The sequence below is a fragment of the Phyllobates terribilis genome, unplaced genomic scaffold (assembly GCF_046119375.1).
Source record: "Phyllobates terribilis strain yellow unplaced genomic scaffold, ASM4611937v1 Scaffold_8__6_contigs__length_399053987, whole genome shotgun sequence".
Classification (NCBI taxonomy): domain Eukaryota; kingdom Metazoa; phylum Chordata; class Amphibia; order Anura; family Dendrobatidae; genus Phyllobates; species Phyllobates terribilis.
In genome coordinates this window covers 57,641,839-57,662,733 of record NW_027362768.1, presented here as the reverse complement: position 1 = coordinate 57,662,733, position 20,895 = coordinate 57,641,839, and the positions used below count along the sequence as shown (strand labels likewise).

The 20,895-nt window shown below is 43.0% G+C and overlaps 1 protein-coding gene across 1 annotated transcript in view; it reads left to right on the top strand.

The window, feature by feature from the left end:
* TPR (translocated promoter region, nuclear basket protein) overlaps window positions 1-20,895 on the top strand; it is a 145,770-nt gene that overhangs the window by 92,584 nt on the left and 32,291 nt on the right. Inside the window, exons 24-30 of the mRNA XM_073642977.1 lie at window positions 2,214-2,330; window positions 2,407-2,610; window positions 5,587-5,762; window positions 6,539-6,686; window positions 9,093-9,230; window positions 14,027-14,158; window positions 15,905-16,035. Coding sequence (XP_073499078.1) covers window positions 2,214-2,330; window positions 2,407-2,610; window positions 5,587-5,762; window positions 6,539-6,686; window positions 9,093-9,230; window positions 14,027-14,158; window positions 15,905-16,035 — 1,046 coding nt within the window. The remainder of the gene's footprint in view (window positions 1-2,213; window positions 2,331-2,406; window positions 2,611-5,586; window positions 5,763-6,538; window positions 6,687-9,092; window positions 9,231-14,026; window positions 14,159-15,904; window positions 16,036-20,895) is intronic.

The window sequence follows — 20,895 nt, the reverse complement described above, 5'->3', positions numbered from 1 at the left end:
TACTTAAACATTTATTTAGGTTTTTCTTTTAACCCCTTAATTCTGCATGACTGGTATAGAACGTCATAAGAAGGTGTCCGTTCCCGTATCATTATGTGCTATACCCGTCATAGTTTTAAACGATTGCTGGCAGTAGTCACAGACAGGTGACGACACGGCTAGAGATGCGGGGACCAATTACAGCGGTCCCCACCTTTTGATCACTGTGATCAGTAAGTCAATCTGACCAACTGATCACCGCACGTGATCGGCAGAAGATGCTGTAATATCAGCACTTGCCTGCACGATCACTGCCGGGAACTCTGCTTAGCTGAAAACCGAGCTCCTGGGATAATAACCAGTGCCCACACCACCCCTCGCTAATTAACCCTCCAGATGCCAGTGATCGCAGCATTTAAAAGGTTGTGGGAGGGAGGGGGCTTCCTCTCTCCTCCATCACCACCCCTGAGACAAAATCATGGGTATTCGATGGTTGTCCTGGAACCCAGAGGTATTTGTATTATAGCAAGAAAAAAGCAGCTAAGTAAAGAAAAACGAGTGGCCATCATTACTTTAAGAAATGAAGGTCAGTCAGTGCGAAAAATTGGGAAAACTTTGAAAGTGTCCCCAAGTGCAGTTGCAAAAACCATCAAGCGCTACAAAGAAACTGGCTCACATGAGGACCGCCCCAGGAAAGGAAGACCAAGAGTCACCTCTGCTTCTGAGGATAAGTTTATCCGAGTCACCAGCCTCAGAAATCACAGGTTAACAGCAGCTCAGACTAGAGACCAGGTCAATGCCACACAGAGTTCTAGCAGCAGACACATCTCTACAACAACTGTTAAGAGGAGACTTTGTGCAGCAGGCCTTCATGGTAAAATAGCTGCTAGGAAACCACTGCTAAGGACAGGCAAAAAGCAGAAGAGACTTGTTTGGGCTAAAGAACACAAGGAATGGACATTAGACCCGTGGAAATCTGTGCTTTGGTCTGATGAGTCCAAATTGGAGATCTTTGGTTCCAACCACCGTGTCTTTGTGCGACGCAGAAAAGGTGAACGGATGGACTCTACACGCCTGGTTCCCACAGTGAAGCATGGAGGAGGAGGTGTGATGGTGCTTTGCTGGTGACACGGTTGGGGATTTATTCAAAATTGAAGGCATACCGAAGCAGCATGGCTACCACAGCATCTTGCAGCGGCATGCTATTCCATCCGGTTTGCGTTTAGTTGGACCATCATTTATTTTTCAACAGGACAATGACCCCAAATACACCACCAGGCTGTGTAAGGGCTATTTGACCAAGAAGGAGAGTGATGGGGTGCTACGCCAGATGACCTGGCCTCCACAGTCACCAGACCTGAACCCAATCGAGATGGTTTGGGGTGAGCTGGACCGCAGAGTGAAGGCAAAAGGGCCAACAAATGCTAAGCATCTCTGGGAACTCCTTCAAGATTGTTGGAAGACCATTTCCAATGACTACCTCTTGAAGCTCATCAAGAAAATGCCAAGAGTGTGCAAAGCAGTCATCAAAGCAAAAGGTGGCTACTTTGAAGAACCTAGAATATAAGACATATTTTCAGTTGTTTCACACTTTTTTGTTAAGCATATAATTCCATGTGTTAATTCATAGTTTTGATGCCTTCAGTGTGAATGTACAATTTTCAAAGTCATGAAAATACAGAAAAAAATCTTTAAATGAGAAGGTGTGTCCAAACTTTTGGTCTGTACTGGATTTGTTTTATTTTCATATGTTAAACTTTTTTTTTCCTTGTACTTGTTAGGGCACTTGAACATGCTATCATCTGATTGCTTTTACAATATAAAGAAATACCACAGCAGTGCTGTATATAGCAAAAATTGTGTTCTCCTGTGAACATCAGGCAGAAGCTGTTGTTCACGGGAGAATCGCCTTGAAAGGCAAGGGGGGTCTTCAGCAGATTCCTGTCAATCATGGCAACCCATCGGCGCCAACAATCTCATCACGGGGGTGCCGATGAGTGCACGGAATGATGCACCCCCCCTGCCGGCATGCTATTAGAATCAGATGATGGCTGAATGTCACAGCCATCTGCTGGGAAAGATGCGTTCTCAGGAGCGGATTCAGGAAGCCAGCATATGATGTAACTGTAACCAGTACAAATGAATACACCTTGATACACTTACTAAATACAAATTGTGCCAACTGTGATATTCAGTGATGGTTTAGTATTTCATTTTTGTTTTTTTATGACCAGCTTTCGCAACTTAGACTAAGTCTTTCCACTCTTCAAGAAGAAGTCAAGTCTGCTCTTCAAAGAGCAACAACTGCTACAAACAATGAGCAGAAAGCCAGACAGGATTGTCAGGAGCAAGTGAGTTGTCAAGATTTGGAAAGTTTAGGTGGTTATTGAAGCTTCTTTACTTAATTTTCATTTTATCGATTAATAGGCAAGAATTGCTGCTGAGGCGCAAAACAAATACGAACGTGAATTAATGTTGCATGCAGCTGATGTTGAAGCTCTTCAGGCAGCTAAAGAACAATTGACCAATGGTGCTGCTACACGCCAAAAAACAGAGCAGGCCGCCAGGAAGGCAGAAGCCGAACTACTGGAGAGCAAGGCATCTTGGGAGGAGCGGGAACGTATGTTAAAGGTAACAGCGCTCAGATATTTGCAGCTCAAATCTAATTGCAGCAGAGGTTAAAAGATCAAAAGGGTATAGAAAAACCTACAAAAGCTGATTTATGAAGAGTGACATTCTATGTAACAAATTGCCAAATTCATTTAAAGGCATGCATCACTAAGTTTGGTCAATTTTTAGACTGTCCTGAAGTCCCCTATCAGCATATGCATATTTACACCAAAAACTGGCACAAATTGCTTGCTATAGGATTCCCACAGTTCTTTGAAAATGTCAATGATGAATGTAGCAACAGATTACATGTCTGATTGCTGCTGTTGCTATTTATCAAGGAATTTGAGTGGGTTGAAGATGTTCTTTCTCTGTTCTGACTGACTCCCCCTCTCCCTGCATTGTCTTCTTGCCCCCACTGTACCACTAGATCACTACCTGCATGTTGGGAACCCTCTGGAGCTCACGTTTGTGATAATGGTTACTCAACTGCAAGCCCCGGCTTCTTTGCGGCATAGAAAGTAACTTGAATCCCCACCCTCACATAAGTGGTTCCTTTGTACAGAAGGCCAGACTCTTTTTAACGCTGTTTTAGATAAGGATTTTGTCGGCCTTCACCTGGCCCAGAGCTTGCAGTTGAAGGAGGACTTCCTACAGATCCACTTTCTGGAGCTGAATACCATTTTCTTAGACCTTTGTTGTTGGACTTCCCTCCTTCAGGCAGAGTCATACAGTCAGGGTTCAACGCAACTCAATTTTATGTCTTTTTCTTATCTGATCCACTCCCTCTGGTCCACAAGCCCAGAGTGGACACTTTGGTGGGGAAGGCTAGACTCTGGGGAATGGTTGATACATCCAAAAGTCTTTCTCTAAATCGGTCAGACGTCTCACCAATGTGGCTAAATGGAGAATGAGCCTGTACCACCTTCTAAATGCATAATGACCTCACCAGAATCTTAACTGCAAATACACATCACATAAACTTGCAGTGCCAGCTTTAAAATGCAGAAACAATAGTCCAATAGAGAGGAGATAATGAAAAGCTGCACTCACCGTTTATGTAAAAATAAGTGTCCTTTATTTCATATTCGGATAAAATGAATGGGAATCAGGGAGTGCGGGGAGGAGGTGGGCGGCAGCTGTTTCAATCTCTAACTAGAGCTTCTGTGGGTCCATGTGATGACCTGCAGAAGAGCTAGTTAGAGCGTGAAACTGCTTTCGTCCATCTCAAAACGGTGAGTGCAGCTTTTCATCATCTCTTCTTTATTGGACTATATTTTCTATTATGATTTTACCTTCATTTAGAGACCACACATCGTATAGCTGCAGTCTGCTATTCTGGTATTTCAGTTTTTCTTTTTTAATAAATTTGGAAAAATGTCTGCATTTCTGTGTTTTTTCAGTCAAGATGGGGTGCAGAGTGTACTTTAATGAGAAAAAAATGAACTTTTTAGAATTTACCAAATGGCTGCAATGAAACAAAGAGTGAAAAATGTAAAGGGGTCTGAATACTTTCCGTAACCACTGTAGATTGACACCAGAATAGCAAACTGCAGCTATGCGATGTGTGGTCTCTAAATGAAGGTAAAATCATAATAGAAAATATAGTCCAATAAAGAAGAGATGATGAAAAGCTGCACTCACCGTTTTGAGATGGACGAAAGCTGTTTCACGCTCTAACTAGCTCTTCTGCAGGTCATCACATGGACCCACAGAAGCTCTAGTTAGAGCGTGAAACAGCTGCCGTCCTCCCCGCACTCCCTGCTTTCCATTCATTTTATCCGAATATGAAATAAAGGACTCTTATTTTTACATAAACGGTGAGTGCAGCTTTTCATCATCTCCTCTCTATTGGTCTCACCAATGTACTTTGGCCTTTTCCTCACATGGCCTGCCTTTTTATTGTTTACCAAGTTCACATTGTGAATTACATGCCACTTTTTCGCAGCTGTGTGGCGATGTCTGTGTCAAAGCTGAGACTCTAAGGTCTTAAAGGAAATCTGTCACCAGATTTCTGCTAACTTATCTGACCGCAGCCTGATGTAGGCAAAGAGAAGCTGAATCCACTTTGGTTTACTGGGTGCAGCCAATCAGAGCTTCTAGATTTTGAATGAAGCAAAGCTGAAAAGCTAATTACCCCCCAGGCCCTGTATATACAATGGCTATAGACCCTGAGTTGGTATCACAGTAGAGGGTGGAGTTGGACCAGGAGGTTGCTGCATCACAGCAATGATAAGCTCCTGGTGCTAAAATAATCAATACAGGCAAACAAAACCACTGTGCTTGATGAGAGAGGCATAGCTGAAATCTGCTTTAACCCCTACAGTGTGCTGTCTTCAGCTTACATAGCAAAAACCTACTGATAAATTCCCTTTAAGGGCTTTCAGAGGTTGCCATATACAACTTGCCTCTTCAGAGAGGAAGCGGATTAGAAGTCTAGTGCCCGCTATTGGAACTAGCAATCCTACAAGTCAATATCTACTCTTAAGTTTGCCATACAAATTCTAAAAGCCTGTAAGCTCCAGTTTACCAGAGTGGACCATTAATTCTGTCTTTCCTGTAGTGGAGTTTATACTAGGGTTTCACGCTAACAACCCTAAAGGCTCAGGTCTGTTCTTTCAATGTACTTCCCACACTCTTGCGAGACAGGCAATGCTGTTTTCTCCCAAAATAGGCACAAATGCAACCAGACGTAGTTTTGGGCTTTTAGACTTCAGCTGCAGTAGTACTCAAGATAGTTTTCTTTTCTCGTCCCACTAAAGTGACCATATGAGCTGACTGTATACATTGTATAACACTATGTTGTAAATGCCTGTTCTCCCTTTAACTGTGATTGCAGGTAGCCCCTAAATACATGAATCAGCCTAGAGTAGTGAAAATGCTGCATATGCTTTTATTCCACTTTTCTTATCTTGCTCTGGCTTGGCTGCATAGCACTGAAGCTCCATATAGCAAGCACTTGCTTCTAAATGTAATCCCTTATGTATGTAACCATAGGATGAGACTTCAAAGAATCTCTCTCGGTGTGAAGATCTGGAAAAGCAAAACAGGCTGTTACATGACCAGATAGAGAACCTTAGTAAAAAAATGGTGACCTCTGTTCAAGAAGGAGCTCTTAATGTCTCAGTGAATGAGGAAGGAAAGTCCCAGGAGCAAGTTATGGAAATTCTCAGGTAAATGAATGGAATTTGTGTTTGGCCCATTTACATACCCACATATTGAGAGAACAATGACTGTTGTGTCAAGAATAGTGGCTGCAGGAAAGAAAGGACAGCTGGAGCATGCTAGCAGATCTTTGGTTTTATCTGTTAGAATTCGTACCCAGTTGGGGTTTATTTTTTTGTTTTTAAGAGCTGCCATTTCAGAGAAATAAGTCTTTTATTCAGTATATGAATTTTTTTTTGTCTTTACCAATGGAGCTTGGCTCACAGGACTCTCTTGATCATCTCTCTAGTCTGCCCTTCGTTTTTATCCTTTGAGTATCCCTGCCTTGTTAAAGACCATAAAAATTAGCACCAAATAAAAAAGCCCTTATCTCTGGAACCTTATAACTGATTTTTAAAATGAAAAATTCTGAAAACTAAGAAGTAATAAAATAAGCGCAAAAACTAGCCCCTTTTATCTTAGGGACAAGTCCTCTTTAACAGCCAAAGTAACATTACACACTGCCATCCTTTCCAGTGGAGAGCCGAAACGTTACACACCCAAGACCCTTTTGTTTTCCATTTCTTTTAAAAAAATAAATGTACTAATCATCTCACTGTTTCCATGTTTGCTAGTCGTAGTGGGATTCTCTGCTCACATTTTGTCCTTTATTTGCTAGAAGGGAAGTGAGACTTTGCTACATTGACAAGTAGAAGTAGCCCTATTGGTTACAAAATTGTAGGAAACGGGGGCATAGGCGAGAGGGTTTTTGTGTGTGATAACCATTTTTGTCTTTAATCTGCAGATTTGTGAGACGAGAGAAAGAAATTGCAGAGACAAGATTTGAAGTTGCACAGGTTGAATGTTTGCGATACAGGCAACGGATCGAGCATATGGAAAGAGAGATTAATGAACTTCAAGACAGTTTGAATGCAGAACGTGAAAAAGTTCAGGTTGGGATTGTCCTAAATGTACATTCTTATTGGAAGTCTTATCTGCTTTATCAAACCTGTTTTGAGAAAGTATCCACCAAAAACACACTCAGAAGAATTCTTACAGAAATTTCAATGTCCGAAAATCTGTTCATGTTAGTTCACCCTTATGGCAAGCTAGAATAATCAGACTTGTTAAGCTTGGTAAAAAACTCTTCAGAGGTGATCTTGTTGCATTTAAAAAAAGTTTTGTCACTGCAAAGAACTGTCGCATGATTTAATCATTCCAAAAAATGTACAAAGGAGCAGGGGACATTCTTTACATGTAGAGATTAGGCATTTTGGATGTTTGAACTGGAAAGGTTTCTCTACTGTTGGAGTAGGCAGAATCTGGAATTCGCTACCTACCACAAGATGTAGTAATGATGAAAGGCTAGATGCTTATCTGGTGAGAAATGGCTTTGAAAGTTTATTTTTTTAAAGTGTGATTACTTCTGTCTGGTTGTTTTGATGCCATTTTCCTGGTGATGAATTAAAAGTGCATGAAGTTGTCATCATGCAAGACCTTAATTTTAACCAAAATGCTTTTGGATATGGGTATGGTCATGTAATTAAAGAAAACTGACTGCCAAAAGTTTTGCATATATGATATATTGATCACAACATAGAGAGTAATTCATTGTTTACTATGCCATAACTTAGTATTTTGTAGCATAACCTCTTGCTTTAATTACTGCACCACACCGGCAGGGCATTGAAGCCACTGGGGTATTCAAGACATCTTGAGGGCTCTTGCTCCATTCCATTTACAAATCTGCAAACAATTCATCTTTATTTCTATGGGTACGGGCCCCAAGTCGTCGCCCCAACTCATCCCAAAGCTGCTCTATAGGGTATAAATCAGGGGAGTTTTTGGCCATTACACCAGGAGAACATTTTTCTTTGCTAACCAATTTTTGACTAAATTGGATGTGTGCTTAGGATCATTGTCTTGCTGGAATTTCCATCCACTGCCTAATTTGGTTTTACCGTGTGGCAGCATTACATTCTCCAGTATATCCTTGTACATGGTAGCATTCATATTTACAGATTAGGCAGAGGGCCAATGGCAGATGCAGAAAAGCAGCCCCAAACCATGACATTGCCACCACCATGTTTCTCTGTAGGTGTTTGGTACCTTACATTACGTTTTCCCATTGGGCGGTATATATAGTGCTTGCCATCACTACCAAACAGATTGAACTTGGATTCGTCCGACCACAACGCCTTAGACCAATCTGTCTCTTTCCATTGGCTGTGTTCTTTGGCAAACTCAAGTCGGGCCTTCCGGTTCTTCGCAGAGATGAAAGGCTTCTTGACTGAAACTCGTGCATTCAACCCTACTGCTTCTAGCCGTCGCACCACAGTTTGGTGACTCACCTTGACCTCATATTCTTCGTTCATTTCATGTGAAATCTGTACAGCACTGTTATGGACATCAGATACTGACTTTTTCACAATGTGATCAGCTCTGGAAATAGTTTTCCGTGGCCGTCCACTTCTAGATTTGTCAGCTGTTCCATAACCTTCTTTTTCTTTCTTTAATATACGTGACACTTGACTCTGAGAACAGGTGTATTCCATAGCTACCTCTTTTTGGCTTTTGTCTGACTTCACTTTCAGAATAATACGCTTCCTGACAAATAAATTTGTCTTTGGCATGTTTTAACCTAAAAACACACACACGCGCACGCACACACTACATACACACACTACATACACACACTACATACACACACTACATACACACACTACATACACACACTACATACACACACTACATACACACACTACATACACACACTACATACACACACTACATACACACACTACATACACACACTACATACACACACTACATACACACACTACATACACACACTACATACACACACTACATACACACACTACATACACACACTACATACACACACTACATACACACACACACACTACATACACACACACTACATACACACATACACACACACTACATACACACATACACACACACTACATACACACATACACACACACTACATACACACACACTACATACACACTGCACACTACACACACTACATACACACACACACTACACACACACTATACACACACACTACACACACACACACACTACACTACACACTACACACACACACTACACACACACAAAGAAAATGGAGGCAAAATTCGATTACCCATGACAAAATATGCAAAACATTGGCCCAGCAAATGTTGAAAACTAATACATAAAGGGATAAAACAACGTCAAACACCATTTTTGTCCTCATTACTAAGCTTGTAGTCACAAGTTATTGGAATATTCGTAAACTGCTCGCTTTGTTTTCCAGTGTGACACTTTTTTTTTTAATCTAATAAATACAGGTAACTGCAAAGACTATGGCTCAACATGATGAGCTAATGCGCAAAACAGAAACAATGAATGTTTTAATTGAAACTAATAGATTACTAAGGGAAGATAAAGAAAAGCTGGACCATGACCTGCAGCAACTGCAAGCCAAGGTAAGTCCAGCCTAGTTTGCTTTCTACATTATGACTACTGCCAAAGGGAAATCGATTCTTCCTTTAGTCAAATAAGTCAGCTGATAACATGGGAAAAAAAGAAGCAAATGCAATAAATATATGATCAGTTTTGCATTTTGGATGTAGAAGAAATTTCCATAAAAATTGACTTTGTAAATTATTATTTTGAGTTTTTTTTTTCCCCTACTTTCAGTAAATGCATTTATTAGGGGCTGAAAACATTTTTGTGATTTAGGTTTCATTAAAAATGTAACAAGTTTGCCGTTTTTAGCCTCTGTGTTATACTGTCTCTTGCTGGCTGCAGAATGAGTTAGCTGACAATCCATTAGTGAGTTGTTCTGATAGTCCGAGAGTTGTGGAGAGTATGTAACTCCCTTTATCTGTCTTTTTAAGAGTTCATCTCAACTGATTGATTGACCCCAGACCACAACAAAGTTAATTGTGCAGAGAAAAAAAAAGACTAACTGATTTTTTTTTTTTTTTTTTTTTTTTTTTATTGAAGCCCAATTGCAAAATACATGCATTTTAAGTAGACATAAAGGTCCACAAATGTGAACAACCTCTTTAACTGTATTCTCAGTTTTGCAGCTTTAGAAATTCAATTTTCGATCTGTTTATGCAATGTTTTTCCTTGTTCTTATTTGAATATGCACTTTTGTGATTTTGTGACCCGCAATGTGAATCTTGAAAGGACCTCATGGAAGCAAGGAGTAAAGAAATGTGTGAAACAAACCAGAATGTGTTAAACCTTTAGATTTCTCAAAGGACCCACTTTTTATCTGATTAGTGCTTTACTCACCTTTGGCATTTCCCCAAGCAACTTCATCAGGTAGTCATCTGTAATGGCCTTCCAACAATATTAAAGGCTTTTCCAGAGGTTGGCTGCATTGTCTTCACTCTGTGGTCCAACTCATCCCAAACCATTTCACTTGGGTTGAGATTGGGTGATAATCGAGGCCATGTTATCAACGCAGCGCACCATCACTTTTTTTCTTGGTTACATCGCCCTTGCATAACTTGGTGTATATTATCTGAGGTCTTGTCAATTTGCGATTTCTGAACTTGATAACTCTGATAAACCTATCCTCTGTAGTATAGGTCTGAGTATCCAATTTCTGGGGCAGGTCTTATGAGTGCCAGTTTCATCATGGAGATTCATGGTTTTCATGACTGCACTTAGACACTTTCAAGGTTTTAGCAATTTTTCTCTATTGACTGACCATCATTACTTAGAGAAACAATCCATCTTTACTTTACTGCTAAACACACCTGATGATCGCAAGCACTTTCTGAAGGCCGATGATTCCACAAATTAACTCTTAATGAGTCACACCCATTTATTGGAAGCCATTCTGGGTGACCACCTGATGAAGCTGCTTAAGAGAATCCCAGCGGGGTGTAAAGTGGTCATCACAGTAAAAAAAAAAAAAAAAAAAGGAGAATTTTGCACAATCTAAGGTTTTTCATACATTGTAGTTTGTTTCACACATTTCTTGTTTCCATGATGTTCTTTGTGATTTTCCTACCTTCTGTCTATTTCTGCAATGTGCACTTTCCAGTTATAAGGGAAACCATTGCATGAGAACATGTCTAAACTTTTGACAGGTGATGTATTTCTCACTGCAGGAAAGTTGTGTTTTTTTTTTTTTTTTTTTTATTAGGCCAACCATGCTAAAGGTCTTTCCTATGAATGAAGGTATCTCTGAAAGGCCTACCTTGCTGCAGAAAAGCGGCTGGTGAGCCCACTACTTACCCCCGATGTTATCATTAAAAACTTTGCCTGCTGACTTGACATCTTGGCTACCTTGTTAAGACTATTCCTATTACTGGTTCATAGACCACTGTCGGCCAATTCTAATTTTCCTGAGAATTACCTTCAACGTCATGAACTCTCAGAAGCTTACTCCTTGCTTTCTATTCTTTTCTCTTTTCCAGAGCCCCATCACTTCTTGAAAGTGGATTAAACAGACTATCTTGACATAGTATGGCAGTCACATGACAGCACTTTTAGCGGTCCACTTGCTCAAAGTGAACACGTGGATAACCAACTTCTTTAGCCTAAAGCATGTAGACCTAGGAGCGTACTCTCTGCATTTACTGTAGACTTAAATGCTTCCAGATGAAATTGCAAATTCCCCAGTTTTGTTATTCGAATATGTGATGGGCTTGTTCAATGAACTTCTGAAAGAAACCGCTTATTCCCAGAATTCTTGGAAGAATTAAACTGTAAGGCTAATTTCTGGTGGCTCCTGCATGGCGATATTGGATGTAGTATGCCCACACAAATTCCCTTCTGGCTTACGTAACCTGGCTTCTGCTGCTTGCACGATCTGCTCTTTCAGGAACCAGTCTTCCACCCTCATTTAGGGGCCCATACATTGAACAATATGGCTGTTTAAAACTGCAATCCTTGTGTATCCGAGCTTTCAGCAAATATCAAAGACCTTCCTGAAAGCCATAAGATTGTCTTGTTGGTTTTACAATAAGACTTGATGGATGTCTTTCCTGATGGGTATAACTTCCATTCCTAGTGAACTTGAAATGTCAGCTCGAGCTATTGCTCCTCTTTTCTGGTACTCAACCAGCTTAAGAAAGTTCCTCATCCAGTTTCTTCCTTTTTGAAAAATAGTAGTTTCCTTTTTTCTCTTTAATAATATTATAATTTTGACCTTGTTCCCATGCCAAAGAAAAGAAATCTCGTCAGGTTTACCCCAAAAAGCCAATAAACATTCTCCAGACAAACTCCTCCTTTGCTCTTGATTCCTGTTCTTTGGATGCTTTATTGGGGGAGCATAGAACCCATGGGTGTTAGCTGCTGTCACTAAGAGCATGAGTCGCCTCCTCCTCTCCAGGCTTCACCTACTGGCACTAGGCTAATCCCAAAGCCCCCCCCCCACCCTACTCCCCCCATCAAAGATGGGAAGCTATGGTGCCCAACTTCAGGACAGTCGAGCATTTTCTCTTTGCCTGACCAACCACTTTCCCCACTCTCTGCTCTCCTGGCGCACATGCCATATGTGCAGCACTACTGCTGCTTCACCGGATAACCCGCCAGTGTGAGCATTTGCTATTTTTTTTTCTTTGATGCCACCGCCGGACCTTATCCGCTAATTTAACCTCTAGCTTTTGCAGTCTGACAACTGTGCCTGCCTCTCCCCCATTTTGATGCTGGACCTATCAGCGCAAGAGCTTCTCTGCCCCCTTTTTTCCCTGTTGAAGCTGTACTCCCACCATCTTTTATCCATCACTCTGTAGTAGTTGCCATCACCCCATACATCACGGCCCTAACTGGTGCATGCCCCTAATACTACTTCAGTAGCCTCTGTGAGTAAACAAACAGCCCAGTACCCCATGGCACACAATGACTGACTCCCTTTTCTTCTGAAAGCGGTCTCCTTAGGTCTTTCTCTCATCTGTTTCCTTCTGTCATGTCTAACTCTAGGAAAGATCGCTTTCTTCTGCCAGACTAATCTCCCTAGTTGCCTTTTTTTTTTTTTTTTTTCTTGCATGCACAGTAAGCAATTGTAAATTTCTTACTAGCCAGCTGGTGGCTACCTGCGCCCGCCCACCAGCCATGCCGCAGACCACTTCCCCACCTCCACTCACTCAGGAAGGTTGTGACCCTCCTCTACAAATGGGCTATTGCCTTTTCAGTATGTGGCTGAACTGACCATTCCTTGGTTCCTGTTACGGGAGAGTGGCCCCTTGCCACAGTGGCATCTGGTACTGACCGTTTCACAAGGAGAGTCGGACTCGCCAGCAGAGACCCTTCAGCATATCACATAAGGGAACCAACTAGGCAGTTGTGTTCTAGTTCCCCTTCCTGTCCCCTTCTTTGACTACATCCCCTAGAGTTCCTCCTTCTACTTCTTATCCTTCCCGGATGCCAACTCCTTGAGAGAGGAAGATCCTTCCTCTAACTCAGATTTGTATTTGGACACTGATGAATCCTCTAAATTAAGAGACATGGTTGACCGCCTGGTTCAGGTTGTCAGTTATGCCTTAATAATGAAGATTGAGGGCTCTTTTCCTCCAATAGAGAGCATCTCTTTGAAGAGAGCCAAACGCACCATTAGAAATTTCTGTAACGATTCCAAGGTGCTAACCAGGGAATGGAAGCACATAGACACTATTTCAGAGACCCGAGTGGCTGGATAATTTTTATCCCTTCTCGGGTGAGCTTCTCTAAATGTGCTTTTTCCTTAAAGGACTCTCCTGTGCTTCTTCATTCCAAGTCCACTCCCTTGCCAGTTGCGGTTGCTGCTTATCTAAAAGACCTAACGGACAAATGCATTGAGTCTGTGGAAAAGTCATCTTTTGAGGCTTCTGGCTCGATGTTTGCCTGGCCTTTGCAACCACTTGAGTCTTCAAGGCAATATCAGCATGGTCGATGCCGTTGTGTCATGGCATCCTATCCAATGCCTAGGCTCCTGAACTTTCTGACTTGACCAACCATATTGCACTTGAAGGTAAATACATCTTGGGTACTGGAAATCGCCTGATGTTCCGCTCAAACATCCTGGCAACATGTTGTGCGGAGTCCTCTGGCTTAAGTCATGCAATGCAGATTCAGCCTTTTTTAGGCTCTTGTCTGCTTGGAGCCAGACTATACGAAATTATTTCAGAAACTAACGGAGGAAAGAGCACTTTGCTTCTACAATCTAGGCCTGCATGTGTTTGTTTTGTTTTTTTTTTAAAGCCAGAAACTGGCAGTAAAAAAAAAAAATTAAAATAGTTCAATTCTAAGCCTCCAATCTGTATATTATCTATTTCAGATCAGGAAACTTGAGGCAAATATATTACCACTGCAAGAATCCAACTCTGAATTAAGCGAGAAAAGTGGTATGCTACAGGCAGAAAAGAAACTGCTTGAGGAAGATGTGAAACGCTGGAGGGCACGAACACAGGTATATAACTGAATGCTAAGCTGAGAACACAAACCTCGTATCAAATGTGATGAATGTGTGGTAACTGTTGCTGTCACATACACACTGCTCGGCACGTGACGTGGAGTGCTCCTGCACGGGTAAATCTATCTCCTCTCACTTTCTCCAGCTCTTATCCTCTGTTTTAGGCTATAAAGTGAACATAAATCACACCCCCACACATTCATCACACCCCGATTTCTTAGCTGCCACCACTCATCGAGCACGGGGTAATCAGTCCCTGAAATCTGTTACGGTCAGACAATCAAAAGGTCACACACTCTCTCTTAAAGGCTATGGATTCTTTTAGATCGAACAAGGGTCAACTTTTTAAAGGTTTTAAGCTTTAATATAAAAATATACAGTGCTTACAATAAATATATAAAAAGGTAAAAATACAATGACACACAAATAGGCAAAACAGTTCTAAAATAAAAATAAACTGAAATACCCACGTTTCCGTCTGCAGTTGACCTGTTTCTTGAGGGAGGAGAGGGAATAACTGAGGGAAAGCACATCAGCCTTTAAGCTGCCCCCGCATGTGAATGCTTTTTCTTTGTGTAGCCCAGCTTTTTATAGACTTGACCACCGACTCCTATTTCCAGGATGACCTGAATTGGTCTATTTAAAAGATGCTGTCTGTAAATGGCCAATGAGCCAAATTGTTGCTTTTCAAATATACTGTGTCTCTCTATACAGACAATAGGAAATATTCTGCCCAGTGTAGACCATTTGCTATAACCCCTTTTAAAGCTCATGGACCCAGAGATAATGTGCTAGATTTATCACCTCCAGCTCAAGCCCCTTTTTGCTTACAATATTGGTATATCCAGTTTCACCCTTTTCTCTACTGCTGTTACGATTTTTCCCTTATTGATTGATTTGTAGATTTTTCTTCACAGTTGCCGTTTGATACTTGTGCTTTGTTGCTTATAAAATGTCACACTGTATACAATTATCTTGTGCTCCATGGATGTGTGAAATTCTATTTGTCATTTTTTAAGTTTTTAGAGGAACACGGTTAAAATGTTTTTGTATTTAGCCCCCTATCTACTGCTAGGGAAGGCTGTTTGCTATACACGGTTAGCGATCCAGACCTCCATTTGGTAATGGCTATGTTTGTGGTGGTAATGGTTCCTATGACCTGCATGCCCACATAGACTGCATAGGAGAGTGGATCCTACTGGCAGATTTCCTTTAAAGAGGTTGTCCACTACTATACAGAATGCCCCAATCGATTTAAATGGTGTGGGCAGGGTTTGACCGCACGCCACAGCCCAGCATCCACCGCATGATTTCCCAATGAATGCAGAGGAGATGAAAAGTGCGCGGTGGATGCGGGGCCGTGACGTGCAGTGAAACCCCGCCCACAGCCCATCACTCAGGGGGGAGCGCGTCACTGGGTCACGCCTGGCTGCAGCCGGAACTGGACATGACATCAGCAGATGTCAGCCGGCTGCAGCCGGGATCACGTGATGCCTGGCGAGCAGCCAGTGATGGCGCCGCTCACAGGCAAGAAGCACAACAGATGGTAGTTACAAAACAACTTATTTCCACCATTTAAATAGATTGGGGCATTCTGCATAGTAGTGGACAACCTCTTTAAGGGGCCCTTACATTTCAATATGTCTGATTCTTTGTTAATCTGATAGGTAAGTCACTGCAAGGGATAATGAGCATTGTCTTGCCCCTATGTTTAAGTAAAACTGCTTTGTTTCTCATTTTAAGCACTTACTTAATCAACAAAAAGATACTGATGTGGAGGAGTATAAAAAGTTGCTTTCTGAAAGAGAGATTAATACTAAACGTATTCAGCAATTGACAGAAGACACTGGGAAATTGAAGACTGAGATTGCAAGGTAAATAGATTTTTATGTGAATGAAAGTTTCCTTTTAGGAGTCTGGATGGTGCCTCAATACCCAGACACCAGTGTCCTAATGTAACCACATCTTCCACCCTTCCCACAACCCCTCCTCTCCCACCCCCTACCCCATCAAAAAAAAAAAAAAAGGTTAAGAATTAAATCTACAACTTGTCCTGCCGAAGACAGTCTCTAATAATAATGTGCATCTATGGGAAAACTGTCCCTTGGTATAGCTATAAAAAAACTAATAAATTAAAAACCTTAGTCCTTTAAAGTAGGATGCCAGCAGAATAAGTTTTGGACATAAACAATTCACCAACAATTACTATCAGCGTAGTTAGTTTTGTTCCACCATACTTCTCCACATGGATTCCTCAAGAGCTTTAGTTTGCAAAATGGGGTCATCTGTGGGATGTTCTGCTGTTTTGGCATGTCAGGGGCTCTTCAAATGTGACATGGCATCCGCAGTCTGTGCCAGCCATAATTGCACTCCAGAATTTAATTGGCGCTCCTTCCCTTCCGAGCCCTGCCGTGCGCCCAAACAGTAGTTTTCCACCATTTATGGGGTATCTGCATACTCTGGCCAAATGTCCATTTCCTCCTTTTACCCTTGTGAAAATGAAACTTTGCGGCCAAAGCAACGTTTTTGCTTTTTCATATTCCAACGTTATAACGTTTTGTGAAGCACCTGTGGGTTCAAGGTTCTCCCCACACCTCTAGATAAGATAAGTTCCTTGGGGGTCTAGTTTCCATAATGGGGTCAGTTTTGGGGGGGGGGGGGGTTTGGGCACTGTTTAGGCACATCAGGGGCTCTGCAAACGTGACATGACTTCTATCTATTCCACACAAAGTCAAATGGGCTCCTTCCCTTCCGAGCCCTACCGTGCGTCCAAACAGTAGTTTTCCACCACAGATGAGGTATCTACGTACTAAGGAGAAATTGCACAACAAATTGTATAATTTATTTCTCCCTCCTCCATGACAGCACCAACGGAGAGAGGGGATCCGCTTTTCAAGGACAAGAAACCTACAGATAAAAAGGGCTGTACTTCTCCCCGCATCAGTTGGTTTCCTGTCCTTGACGGGGGACCTGCAGTGTGCTGTACCTGCAGGAAGAAAAATTACCTGACAAAGATCCAGGCCTGGCCGGTCTGATCCAGGCAGCGGGGGGTTCCCTGCCTCGGCCGGCGCAGTCACCTGAAGCTCCACCTCTGGGTCCGGCAGGCCTGCAAGGTGAGCGGTGGAGCCCAGTCGCGGCATCACGCTGTGGTGCCGGACTTCCGGGTTTCCCTTCTGCGCATGCGCGGGGACACGCCTGAGGTGCTTCCTGATGACATGGCGGGGGGGCGTGGCCGGAGGGAGCTCCCGACGCGACCCTGGGGAAAGAAAAATATATTAAGGATGTTTAATAAAGAAGGAAGCTCCCGCCCTTATAAGGGGAGCTTTGGCGCCAGTGAAATCCTGCACATCAACTGAGCAACTCTCCAGATGGAGGGTGACATGGAGCAGGAGTCTGTGGAAGCTCCTCTTCAGCAGTCAGACTAAGATCCTTCCCGTCATTGTGGCAGTGGGAGCGGAAGATCTGGCAGGTCTACTCAGCGCAGCGGGGGCTCGAGCGTGGCTTTGGCCTCCAAAGGAGATTTTTCGGCTGGCCCGGTTTCTCTACCTACCCTGGTACCCCCTGGTCATGTCTGATGGGTGAGTGATCTTCGTGAATGTTCAACCTTTTTAGTTAGGGCCCCACTTTTTCTTCTCTTTTAGGGAAGAAAAAGCGTAAACAAGACTAAGCACAAGATTTGTGCCCTCTGCCTTGAAGAACTGCCTGCTTCATATACTAAACGTCTCTGCAGTTCTTGTATAGAGCAGACGATCTCCGAGGAAACTCAAAGATTTGCGTCTGAGATCAGTTCTATAGTTAAATCTGAGGTGCAGAATACCTTCAAATCTTTACAAAGAGGTAGGGAAAGGAAACATAAATCTAGAGCCGCTTCCCCTGTTTCCAAATCCACTAGTTCAGATTACGATGAGGGATCAGTATCTTCCTGCTCTTCCTCAGGTTTCTCCTCGTCTCAGGAAGAGAAAGGTGGATGGAATTGCTTCCCTATAGATGAGACTGATAGTCTGATTAAAGCAGTTAGATCCACTATGGGGCTAATAGATCAGCGTCCAGAAAAGTCCATAGAAGACATTGTTTAGCGGGTTGGATCAGAAAAAACGTAGAGGTTTTTCCACTTAATGACAAAGTTAAGTCCCTAGGAATGGGATAGGCCAGAAAGAAGGAATCTTTCTACCCCTAAAAGGAAGTACCCGTTTGATGACCCAGTCTATTCCTTTTGGGAGAAAGCCCAGAAATTAGACGTGGCCATTGCTAAGGCCTCTAAGAAATTTGCCTTTCCCTTTGAAGACATGGGGGTTCTGAAAGATCTCCTGGATAAGACGGCAGACTTCTTCTTGAAAGGATCTTGGGAGGCCTCGGGGAGGAAGGGGGTCTCAAGCCCGCTGCTGCTGCTACCTGCACAGCTAGATCCCTAATGGTGTGGCTTAGTCGATTAGAATCCAAAGCAGGGGATAATAAGAAGCGTTTTCCCATCCTCTCCGTGCCATCATATAAAAGATCTTTTCGGAGTAGGAAATTTATCCGTCGAAAGCCCCCTAAAGAGTAGGATAAGTGGGAAGATAGAAGAAAAAAGAACAGGCTTTATATTTGGGGGTCCCTCCAGTAATAATAGGAAGCCCTCCCAATGAGGTTTTGCACCAGGTGGGAGGAAGGTTGTCCCTCTTTCTTCCGGCCTGGGAGAAAATCCCCAGCAGTACCTGGATTTTGGACCTGATGAGATAAGGTCTAAAATTACGTTTCTTGACAGTCCCTAGACAGAATGTGTTAATTACCCCCTTACGGACCTCCGTAGAGGAGCAGTTAGCTCTAGAACAGGAGATGTTGGGTCTCGTACACAAAGCAGTCCTACAGGAGGTTCGCCTCCTAGAAAGAGGAAAAGGTTTCTACTCTCCGTTGTTCCTAGTGAAGAAACCAGACGGCAGTTTCAGGACTTTTGTCAATTTAAAGAAACTGAACAAGTCACTGGAATCTCAACCGTTCAAAATGGAGACAATAAAGGTGGCTATAAAAATTTTGTTTCCAGATTGTTTTATGGCTGTCCTGGACTTGGACGCCTAGTATCACATCCGCATTCACAAAGACTTTTGCAAATTCCTCAGGGTAGCGATCTCGGTGCAAGCTTCCAGTACACATCTCTACCATTCTGGCTCACAATCGCCCCCAGAGTGTTTACCAAGTTGATATCAGAAGTGATAGCACACCTGAGGGAATGGGACATCCTGATTGTCCCATATCTGGATGATTTTTTGATTGTGGGCAACTCCATACAGCAGTGCAGGGAGCAGCTGGAGGAGGTAATGTGATCCTTAGTAGGGTTAGGCTGGCTTTTAAACCTAAAAAAGTCAAGAACAGAGCTAAAAAAAAGTGCAGGAGTCTTTAGGTCTCTTACTGGATTTAGAGAGGCAGGAATGCTGCCTTCCAGAGGAGAAAAAGCTAAAAATCATGAGCTTGATGTCCCGAGCAATAGATCTCCCCTCTGAGGAAGGCGATGTCTCTTCTAGGCTCCATGACCTCCTGCATATCGGCAGTTCAATGGGCCAAAATCCACACCAGGGGATTACAGTGGGGGGCATTTAGAAAGAGTCAACTACCCATCTCGCAAGGCTGTTCTCTCTCTAGGTTGGTGGTTGAAGATAGACAGGTTATCCAGAGGTGTTCCATGGGTGAACAGGATTACTCAGACCCTCACTACGGATGAAAGTCCCAGTGCGTGGGGGGCTCATGTGGGGGACAAAGTAGCTCAGGGAGTCTGGTCGGAGAACTTGAGATCAATATCCTCAAACAGGAAGCAACTTTTGGCAGTGAAGTTCGCCCTTATAGAATTTCTGGTCACTCTTCGGGGCCATCAGGTGAGTGTGTTGTCCGACAACCAGGTGCTGGTGGCCTATCTGAACCACTAGAGGGGAACACATTCCCATCCTCTGATAACAGACTTCATTTTTCAGGTAGCGGAAGAAAATCTCATGTCTCTTTAGCACTCCACATAAAGGGCATAGAGAACCAGAAGGCAGACTTCCTAAGCAGGACTCAGTTAAGACGAGGCGAATGAGTGCTGAATCAGTCCATCTTTCACCAGATTAGAGATGTAGGGTCTTCCTGTAATAGATCTATTCGCCAACAGTCTGAACCCAAAAGTAGATCAGTTTTGCTCGATAGATCTAGGGGGGAACCCTTTTGCTCTGGACGCCTTCATGATTTTGTGGTATCACAGCGTCGCTTGCGCCTTTCCTCCGGTTATCCTAATACCTGCCATTCTGCGGAAGATCAGAGAAGACAGGGCCAGGGTAATCCCGATCGCTCCCTTTTGGCCAAGAAGAGCATGGTTTTATTGGCTAAGAGTGATTTCCATTACAGATCCTTGGGTGCTTCCGGATCTACTTTCCCAGGGTCCAGTATGTCATCCCCAGGTATCAAATCTACACCTGATGGCCTGGAACTTGAGGGGGCACTCATGAGGCGTAGGGGTTTTTCCCATAATCTGGTCTCCACTCTCCTTCAGAGCAGAAAACCTGTCCCCACCAGAACCTATGGTAAAACCTGGAGAAAATTCCTTTCCACTTCAGGGGCTAATCCCAAAGGGGAGATTCCTATCCCGGCCATCTTAGAGTTTCTCCAAAGGGGTTTAGAGCAAGGTTTCGCCACAAGTACCCTGGAAGTCCAGGTTGCTGCATTGGGGGCTCTGTACATTTACAATTTAGCTGCTAACAGATGGGTAGCTAGATTCATAAAAGCTTCCG